The 10,669-nt window shown below is 40.4% G+C and overlaps 1 protein-coding gene across 4 annotated transcripts; it reads right to left on the bottom strand.

Annotated features, from left to right (window-relative positions):
- Positions 1-2,220: 2,220 nt before the first annotated feature.
- LOC104891205 (hypothetical protein) lies at positions 2,221-9,539 on the bottom strand. Of its 4 annotated transcripts, none has more exons than XM_057394304.1 (4): positions 9,332-9,539; positions 6,178-8,296; positions 5,978-6,066; positions 2,221-5,285 (listed from the first exon to the last, which is right to left on the bottom strand). In XM_057394304.1, exon 2 carries the CDS (start codon positions 8,275-8,277, stop codon positions 6,685-6,687), a length of 1,593 nt encoding a protein of 530 aa, XP_057250287.1. In that variant the 5' UTR covers positions 8,278-8,296; positions 9,332-9,539; the 3' UTR covers positions 2,221-5,285; positions 5,978-6,066; positions 6,178-6,684. The 4 variants fall into 4 exon arrangements, with proteins under 4 accessions (XP_057250287.1, XP_057250288.1, XP_019104606.2 ...); XM_057394305.1 differs by having other exon boundaries at positions 2,221-2,835; XM_019249061.3 differs by having other exon boundaries at positions 2,221-2,825.
- Positions 9,540-10,669: the final 1,130 nt, after the last annotated feature.

Genomic DNA, 10,669 nt, shown 5'->3' with positions numbered 1-10,669 from the left:
AAACTTGAGAAAAGAGATTTGTTTCTCAAATTTGGTGTGAAAAATATGATGGGTGGAGACCCCTATTTATACTAGTTGGAAAAGTAGAATCGGAATAGGATTAGGAAACTAAAAGATAGATTTAGGGAAAAAGATAAACTAATCTAGTTAAGATATTTTCTAAAATAGGGAGGATAAATGAATAATTTCTCACCATTATTGATGCTCCAACATATCCGTTTTCTTTACTCCTCGTCATTTTTATTTTTTTTGACATCGAGAAATCGTACATTAATTAAAGGAGGAAGTACAGCCTAATGCTAATACAACTACATCTAAAACAAGCAAACAAACGTAAAGAAGATGTAAGGGTTCTTACAATACATAGAAAACAAAACCAACAAAAAACGATAAAGGGTCGTATATGACAGAGGGCATCGCTGGTAAAAGCTAGTGATAGTGGAGTTAAAACTTGGATCGCTGATGAATGTGGTGAGAGGAACGATTGTCGTTCACGATTCGGACAACGAACAACCAATGGCGAGCGTCGTACCTCGCCGTATGAGCAATCCCAACAAACTTATATTGCTTGGGATTCTGAGCTCATGATCTTGATAAGAGTCACAGTCCTATGTGATTCGGTACTCTCGGTCGAGAGTATTACATGTTTCTCCAATAGAAGGTAGAAACGCTGTCGAGTGGGCGTGCTGAAAACCACCAGATACATCTAGTGTGCCGCCTACAGTTTTGATTTTGTCAAGGCAATGGTCATAAAGATCAATGTCAAGCTAGAGTGAGAGCTAAATAAAGTGAGCTCTCGAACACCTTGTCGGTTTGTGAAACCGGAAAACAAAGATCCCAACCATGAAAAACGTTCATCACCTCGACCACGCGCACAATCAATTTGATTCACCTCTATCCACAACACAAATTTCAAAAAGACCACAAATTCTACTTTTCTGAAACCCCAAGCCTTATCCAACCAATTAACTCTTAAACTTTTAACAAACATATCGATAAACAACTTGAGAATATTGAGAAACAACCTTACCAGGAATCCACTTAGGGTGACTAACAACCAAGGGGAAGAGGAAAGGGAGGCCCGACGCGAAGTAGGGGGGAGGGGATAGGGAGGCCCGACATAACAAAGGGGGGAAGGGGACAGGGAGGCCCAACCGGAAAACCGAAAAACCGGGACAGGGGGAAAAGGGAGGGGAGGCCCGGATTCGACAAAAACACAAGGAACAAAGGGATGGGGAAACCCAAACTCTACAGGGGAACCAAAGCGACAAACCAACAAGGGAAACACACATACCAACGATGACGGCGGGAGGGGGACAAAAGCAAAACCAACGACAGGGGAGGGGAAAAAATATCGCCGACGGGAGGGGAAAACATCCTTCCAACGACGACGGGGATGGGAACACCAGCTAGCCCAGAACTGCTACGACAACAGAAACCTAAAAAAAAAAGAAAAAAGAGGGAGGCGGGGCTCGACTGCCAGCGTGAGGAGCCCGTGGTGGCTCACGCGACAGTCGAGCCCGCTAGGGTTTGGGTTGTGTGGCGAATAAACTTTAGGCTTTGGAAGGAGGATTTTTTTAGGGAGAGAGAGGAGCGTTTCAGACTAATGTTAGGTATTATCGGTGGATGGCAAAGAGAGCATTACTCCTCGTCATTATTGTCAACTTACTCTTGTTTGTCGTTGTCACCATTATCACTGATAATTTAGTGAGTTTTATACTTCTGTTTACTATTAAGGCCTTTAAGATGGTTTTGCATTTAGATTTATAGCATTTTAGGTGCATTGACTGCATTCATGCATATGTCATTCTTTGATTGGTCTTTGTGTTGTTTAAGCACGTAAAGAGAAAAGAAAAAGACTCCACTAAGAGGGGAACAAATTCGAGTTTTACTTCCTGTCATACATACAATACTACTCCCTCCGTCTCAAAATATAGTTCTCATTTCACTTTTTTCACGGTAATTTATGCAAGTAGAATCTAAAAGGGATAGTAAAGATTTTTTGTTTATTTAAATAAATGTTATATGGGAAAAGATGATTTTAGGAGAGAGAATAGAGAATAATAGGTGAAAGAACATTAATTGTAACATTTTGGTCGAATAAACAAAGGGAAAACAAAATTCAAGAAGCAAATAAATTATGGGATGCAATTTTTCTAGACAAATTACGAAAAATGTGGAACTAAATATGTAAATGAAAGCTATATTTTGGGACACCCAAAATGAAAATGGAAACTATATTTTGTGACGGATGGAGTAGTTAATAAGGATATATTTGGGCAAATATTTCAGTCAGCTACTTGATTTAACTTGATCTTTTTCCAAAGGTGATGTAACAAGTCTAGCCTCAGACACTTCTATAACAAGTCAAAAATCTAGATCCTCTATAGAAACTGAGAGCTAGCTATTGGGACTTTGGATTATCCAGACACATATTTCGTGAAATGGTTCGTACGCCATCTAATGCAAGTCTATCACATAAATTGACGACACCAATCAGCTAAGCTCTTCATTACAGAAATATTAATAGTGGCTTCCGTGATCGGATACGCAAGACTCTCGTATAAGAGGCTGTCATGTAGCATCAGCAACGTACATATAGTTTAAGAGGCTGCCATGTACTTACACCAAATTACACTAGAAGAGAGAGGTCTGCAACTTCAGCAAATATACCAAAAGCCCAGCAGCACATGAAGTAGATACATAGTTCTTCCATCAAATGCCAGAATAGATGCATTGAGGCATGCTTCTTTCCTTTCCAAAAGTTCTGTTGAATGAAGCAGAACATTAACACCAAGATGAATCCCAAACAACAATTTCGACACCTGCACATTTCTTCAGGAGAATCAGAGCGAGTCAAGAAGACAAAAAAGTTGAGGCAAAAAGGGAAAAGGCAGCCAAAATTTTGCTCACTTGTTAAAGCACAAGTTATCCTAGTATCTTCAGCAGCAGATTTATAACCGCTAATGGCAATTCTCAAAAAATTGCCTTTACCCCACAGCCGAGTAAAAGCATTTAGAGCATGTTTAGTTCAAAGGTTTAAGCTTCAGGTAACAGGAAGGAAACAAAGTCTCTGTTTCTTGAAGGTATTTGAATCATCTGATTAGTTACCCTCATTCCCCTCAGTGGTAACTGGTAACAGAGACTGTTACTTAGGGGAAACAAAAGAAGACCACCTATCACTTTATTATCTAGTTCTGCCAACCCCTCCACATCAGCCGTACCATCACTATCTTCTATACACGGTTAATGACAGAGGAGAGAGAAAGAGAGACCAATTAGAGCAGTTTACACAGCCGCCTTCCCTCGCATTTCATAATTAATGGAACAATATACACAAATCCCAATTTTACCCCAATTCCATGGGTGCAACCATGAGAATGTTAATTTTCAATGTAATTGCTGTTGAATTATAACAAAACCATGCCCAATCGTTCCAGTTTGCAGCCATAAGAAGTAACCCATGTCAAGACCACTTTGGAGGAGAGAAGGAACCAACTCTAAAGGTAAATAAAGGGGTAAAAACTACTGTGAGTATTCTGAAAGGAGGGAAAAGACTGAAGAGAGACCAACGAATAAAGGAGAAGCACTGAAGGAGTGGGTACTGAGATGAGGATGTTTGCTTGAACTAAATACCTCTTTAGAAGAAAAGGATTCAGATATAAAAACATTCGTTTCCCTTTCTTTTTGCAGTCTGAACCAAACATGCTTTAATTGTTCTTACTCTACATACATGTGTCAGAATCTGAAAAGGGTAATAAGGTAGGAGACAAGTGATATAGGTACAGAGACACATTATAAGCTGTCAACCCTTGAGGTATAGGAAGCATTAGATTACTGATAGCAATTTATTCAATGCATATACCAAGAATTAGAGCAATACATCTGTTCAGCAGATGATATACAAAAATAAAGTGGACAGAACTCACAAGAAGACGACGTACGAAATAAGAGGTCTCTAACAGCAAACAGTTCAACATCATGAAAGTGACAATTGCACATCCAGTTTGGGCACTAGCCTACCGAGTACAACTGTACAAGCTCAATCAAGTCTCTGAATGATTTAGCTTTTACTAAGGCCTCACAATTTCTCCAATTAGTCCAATGTCTCTAAACTCATTAAGTTTCTAATAATGAGCTACATCATCTGAAGATTTTTCTTTATAAAGTGTAAGAGATATTGTTCCCTCTTCCCCCCAACTCTCCCCCTCCCCTCTAACAGGACATCATCCATCCCTGTTATCTGGCAGGCTGCTTCTACAACCAACCATTAAGGATTGCTATCATTCTCCTTAGCCTCTGACTAGGACCACTTAAAATGTCTAAAGTATGCTTGCGGAAAGAATATTGTCATGCAAAGCAAACATGGCAACAGGCACAGATCCGCAGCTTGGTAAACAGAGATGTTATTGGTCCATTTTGGAGTTAAACTGACATCACATTATCATATCACACCAGGAAGAAACACTAGGAATCACAATTTTCAATTTAATAAAAGAATAAATCTATACATTTCACTAGGCTATCATCAAGTCCTCTTCACACCTCAGGTCGTTAGGCTTAGGCAAAACACACACTCACTTTTTTACACGCTGATAATCGTTGAGGAAGTTCGATAAACGACAACCGACAACTGCTACAATGCTCCACTTAAGAAATAATAAACTGCTATTGAATTTGGCACAGAAATTCGGTTTGTTTCACCATTAGCAGTTGTCCATCGACTACTTGGCCTTCTGTGAAATCTCCTTGCATCAGTCAATCTCCTCACCCATGGAATTATTTAAAGAGTGGGTAGCAGATCCTAGAAAAGGACCGAAAAGAACTGCTACAAATCTACCAAGCAAGGGTAAAAAGAAGCAAATCCCAGCGGCCAGGATTTAAGACTCCACCCACAAGACCATTGGAGAGAAAACAGACTTGGCTATCAAATCTCTGCATAGCTATAAATTACTCTCCCTTATTACTTTCTACTCCTTAGAAAAGCACGCCTTCTTTATGGAGTATAGCAATTATGCAAAATTAAGACATATTAATCTTGCGATAATTTTTTGCAAAAGCATGCCGAAGAGTCAACAACCCCATCATAAAGATCAGCATGTGTTAGTTCCAGGTAAAAGCAAAAACAGGAAACTGGAGCTGATAAGAGGATCAGTTCAAGAGTAACAGACCATTGCATCTTGCAGCAGCAGCACCTCCCACTTGTTATAAATAAGGTATGAAGATGAATGAGAAAAAGAGTGAGAAGCTCAAGAACTGTCGGCAAATCAAGTGAAGAAGTGATTCTGCAGTAAATTATAATTCATGTGAAGGGACATGCTCGCAAGCAATTGCAAAACCACCACATAAGAAGGCACTCAAAGTTTTTCAGTGGAAGCACCCACAACGAAGATTAATCGTATTATCATAGAAGGGGAATTCTGACTCTTTCCAGACTAAATGAGAGGTGCAACTTCCAATGATTCGATTAGTTAATGCTAAAAAATCTGTCTTAGGATGTTGAACTTCTCAAAAAAATAAATTCACAAAGATTCCCCCAAAAAGAAATTCGGAGTAAGAATTCAGAGATTGTGAAAATACCTACAAACGTAAATTAGAGACAAATGCATAAGAAGCCAATGTAGATGACCAAAGTTCTAAGTGGATCACCTACCCCATTTATTTAGCATTATCAACAAACAATAAATTTCAAACATCTTAACAGCCAGACAAACAGCACCTCCTATAGCCATATGCAATATAAAATGCATTATCAGAAGAGTAAATGCTAGCACAGCACCTCCCCCACCGTCACCCCCACTCCCAAGAATTAAAAAGGGAGCATTGTTAAATTAGTAACTTTTCTGCAATTGCTAAAAACAGAACCTAGCTAACTAGCGATTAAAAACAAAGGATCAATAAAAGCCAAATGTGCATATACGTTTTAAAACATGTAGTCAATAGATCCAAGGAGAGAAGAGCGTCCAAGTTTACTAACCTTAACAATCACAACTGGATTACAAGGCAATAGTAGCCTAATGGACAGTGTTGAAGGCATGGTACCACAGAGTCCATATTAGATGCCATCTATCAATCCCACAGTGTTTATTGTTATATGCAATACCCAAGAACTTAAGAACTAACTCAAAGAAATGGCATCAAATAGAAATAAAATAGCAAATCTATTAAATAAAGTACCTTTCACTTTCGTGGGATGCCGTGATATTGAATGCTAATGTGGGAAAAGCTCAGAGACGATTGTCCACTTCGAATGAGAGAAAACATTTTTACTGATTATAAACTGTGATGAGCCCTAATTTATGATGAAAGAAAAGAATGTAGTCTATCCATTCTTGTTGTCTGATGGCATAACAGTTAAAACCACCTTCATTGCTTCTAATGTCATAAATAAGATTCACCACTGAGTATCAACTGTTGAGAGCCTTCCATATTACAATTCAACGAATGCTAAAACTAAATACATAAGCTTATTGCAATTAACATGTTGACCAGTTACTCTGAACTAAAAAACCTCGTCATAACCTTGCAACATGCAGGACACATGCAGAAAAAAAATATATACATGTGAATCCACATTTCTTCCCAAGTGCCAACAGCTCAACGCACGAGGATGACCCACATCAAGGCACAAGCTCACATTCCCATATCCTAGGCGCCAAGTTAAATCAATGCTGTTAATAGCCGTTAACCAAGAGCAGCAGCTATGAATTTCTTTTTGGACACTGGGTCTTCATGCAAAACCACAACATCTCTCAGCTTCTCAAACAATTCCTCCAGCGTATTTACCCCAAACTTCCGGTAGTCTAAAGGTTTCTTGTACCTTTGCAGGTATATTTTTTCGAAAAAACTCAGAAATATCCCACATGAATAACTCACCAATATCTCCTCCAGCTCATACTTAAACTGTAACAAGTTCTGGTCTTCATGTGCATATTGTGCATCTGTACTCAAAGTCGGAATCTCTGCACCACTTCTTCGCTCTTGCTCCTCTATGACCATTCTCTCGTCATCAGAAAACTCATCAGATGAGCCACAAACAACAGTAACTTCCATGCTTTCTTCCTGAACTCCCTTCCCTTTCTTATCTCTCTTTAGTGGAAGTGATGGAGCACAAGAGCCTGGCCTCACATTCCGAAGGTACACAAACTTCTTCTGACCCTTCCCCTCTACCGACATCACATCAGACATTTTCTTCAGGAGATTCACAAGCTTGCACGCCCCATACTCTGAGATATAAAGCGGGCGGCCAAACTCCTTTTGGTATTCAGCAGGAACACGAACAAGGGGTAAACATCCACCAGACAATTCAAGCAATTTTACTAACTGCGCCTTCAAACTGTTTACATCGCCAGGTTGTACTTGTACCCATCGATTTGAATCATTTTGGTCATTTATAGCAATAGAACCTGCAGTAACTTCATTCAAGCCAGGAGGTACAGAATTTGATCTTAGTGATGTGGTATAGACAGGCACACCAGCTGAAGTGCTAGCATTGTACTCAGATAGTGACTGCGAAACTAAAGTAAAATCCCTTGAGTTATAAAAGCTCTGTGAGAGCCCTCGATAAACAATTGCTTCCTCGTCATTTCCATCAATATTCTCACTCATGTGGAAACCCATCAAAAATCCAGCATTATCAGTTGTTCCCCCACGAGGGACCATATTAGGTCTTGGTAAAGGCACAAAACCCTCTCCGCGTGCTACACTAGGCCAATCCCAGACAAACCTACCAGCATTACACAAGGCAGATGAAACACCCACCCCTGATGGAATAACAAGGATTACTGTATATCCACGTTGGCCAAGAATGTGCAGAGCAGGAGCAAAGTCCACATCCCCTGAAATCAGCATGATTGAAGAAGGTGGAGGGTTGTCAAGGGCGAAAAGGAACATGTCAACCAAAATAGCCTTATCAGCTGCATCTTTTCTCCCATTTGGAACATCTACGAGTTTGACACCTGTCCTTTGGCACCCTTCTCTAACTCTCCTCGGAAACGCATTAAAGTCTCCATAAGCAGAGAATAATGTAACAGCTCCTTGAATTACAGGGTGAACCCGTAATGCCATTCTGATGTTCCCAGCAACGTCTTCAGGGCGGACATCACTTGGAACCGGGCAATTCTCAATGTCCCACATAATAGCAACAGGACCCTGTGAAAAAGTTCTCATTGGGAGGCTGCCAGAAGGTTGTCCCACATTTATATTAGAGTTTGTAGCACCTCTCTCCAAGTTATCTGTAGACACAGCCCATGATGTCGTGTTTGAATTGGCAAGCATGGTTCGTTTGAGGCAAATCCTGCAATGAACCAGAAAAACTTAACCGGTGTCCAGAACAGATGAAATACACTCTATGGGAACGGCATACACGAATTTGTCGAAGGGCAAAATAAAAATTTGTTACAAGGAAAAATAGATAAGTACATCAAAGAAAGACAAGAAGTCCACAATAATACACTTTCCCTACCAACTGGAAGCAGGTGAATGAGATACAATGTTGGTATTAATCCATGCATTACGAGAATAGACAAATTCCTACAGACTTAAACTCCCCCTCCCCCAAAAAAATGTTAAAAAGAAGTATGGAAGAGGTGCACCAAGATTTATGAGTTAAAACAAAAACCACAAAGGGATTCCATACTCCATGGCAAGGTTCAAGAACCGAACTGCATTTTTGCTAAAAGAAGAAACAAATAACAAATGGCATCCTCCGCTCCTACATTCTGTCAATCGAATTCACTGAAAAGTCCAAATTCCGGAAATTAGGCAGTACTTCCAATACTAATGCATATTCAAGAACCTTTAGGGTACCCTCAGGGACTACACTATAAAACGCTTCTCCCTTTTTCTTTTGTATTGCAATTTCTGGTACACCCAAAAATCCATTTTACTAGCTACCTAAATCTTATAACAGAAAAGGTACAAAATTACTTCTATTAATGAACAAAGATAAGATCATACAGTCGAGAATTAACAACTTCATCTAGACATCAATGTAATGCAAAGAGTAATCTAGACATTCAAATTATTCATAAATTGAACAAAAACTTGGAAAATCATGATAAAATTACAAGCTCAAACTAATAATTAAAAAAGCCAAGGAAAGAAAGATAAAGATTATACGACCTAACATTTGAATATAATCCAAATTCCGATATAATAAGATCAAAAGAAACAACAGAAATCAAAAGGGTAGTAACGAAATCAAATTATTCGAGGTTTCACTACTAACTGAAAAGCCGAATTCAAATGATAATCAAAATCAGAGAAAATAGATGAATTGAAGCTGAATTGAGAAGAAATGGGAGAGATAACAGAAAGGTAAGAGATGTACCAGGAGGGGATAGAAAGAGCGAAAGTAGGTGACTTGGTGAAGAAGAAAAGTTTCCTTGAGAGGAGAGAGAGAGTGTTGGGGGAGTTTGAAGAGAGAGAAAGAGCACGATGATGATGACGACGACGACCAGAGATCAAATAATCTAACGAGTTGTGTCTTCCTTTCTCTCGTCACCGACCCCCATTTTCTTCCTTCTTTAGTTCTTTGTAATCTCCTAGTTGAGTCGAGTCGAGTTTTGACGGAGTCGAGTCGAGTTTTGACGGGTCGAGTCGAGTTTTTGATGAAAAATTCACCTGGTACCTTCCATGTTTTCAAAATTCACCAGGTACCCATAACTTCAAACTAATCATGGCGTACCCTTAAATACCCTTAATGACTAAAGGCGTTAACCGTCGTTAGTCACTAATCCTAATTAACATCTAATTCTAACCCTAAACCCTAAATCTAACCCTAACCCTAACCACCCCTCCCCCACCCTCCCACCACCCCTGTAGCCTCCCCCACCCCTCCACCGTCGCTCGACCGTCGTAGCCCCTCCCCTGCCACCGCCGCTCCGCCGATTTTCGTTGCTCCCCTACCATTCTATTTTCGTTGCCCAGATTTCCCCCACCCTGTCGATTTTCGTTGCCCCCCCCCCAACCCGTCGATCTTCGTTGCCCCCCTATCCGTCGATTTTCGCTACCCAAATCTTCGTCCACGCCGCCGTCGATCTTCGCCGCCCATAGCTTCGTCCACGCCGCCGTCGATCTTCGTTGCTGCCCAGATGGTGGCTCGTGTGGGATGCCCAGATCTTCGGGACTTAGGGTGGGATGTGCCGAGAAAGATGGTGGGGAGGGGGTGGGGAAATCAAGGAGAGTGGGGGGTGGGGACGGGGTATCGACGGGGTAAGGGAGGAGGGCCTGCAGGGGTGGGGGAGGCTGCAGGGATGGTAGGAGTGTGTGGGAGGGGTAGTTAGGGGTAGGTTTAGGGTTTAGGATTGTGGTTGGTATTAGGGGGTTAGTTAGGGTTTAAAACAGAAAATTAGGGTTAATGACTAACGGCGGTTAACGTTGTTAGTCATTAAGGGCATCTGAGTGTATTAGTTTGAAACTTAGGTGTACCTAGTGTATTAGTTTGAAACTTAGGGGTATCTAGTGAATTTTGAAAACATGGAGGGTACCAGGTGAATTTTTTGAAAACTCGAGGGTATCAGGTGAAAAAATCGAAGTCATAGTGTATGGATGACTATCTTGCACCTACACATTTTTTAATGAGGAGTACACATATACATCAAATATTTGCATTAGAAATTTGAGTAGAGTGCCACGTGGCACATATGCTTTCTTTTGTACGTCTTTC

Source organism: Beta vulgaris, chromosome 4 (genome assembly GCF_026745355.1).
Source record: "Beta vulgaris subsp. vulgaris cultivar EL10 chromosome 4, EL10.2, whole genome shotgun sequence".
NCBI lineage: Eukaryota > Viridiplantae > Streptophyta > Magnoliopsida > Caryophyllales > Amaranthaceae > Beta > Beta vulgaris.
Note: the sequence above shows the minus strand (reverse complement) of the source record. Positions and strands in the feature narration are given on the sequence as shown.

Coding starts and splice junctions, on each gene's coding strand:
- LOC104891205 (XM_057394304.1), bottom strand. CDS start 8,277: ATGCTTGCCAATTCAAACACGACATCATGGGCTGTGTCTACAGATAAC.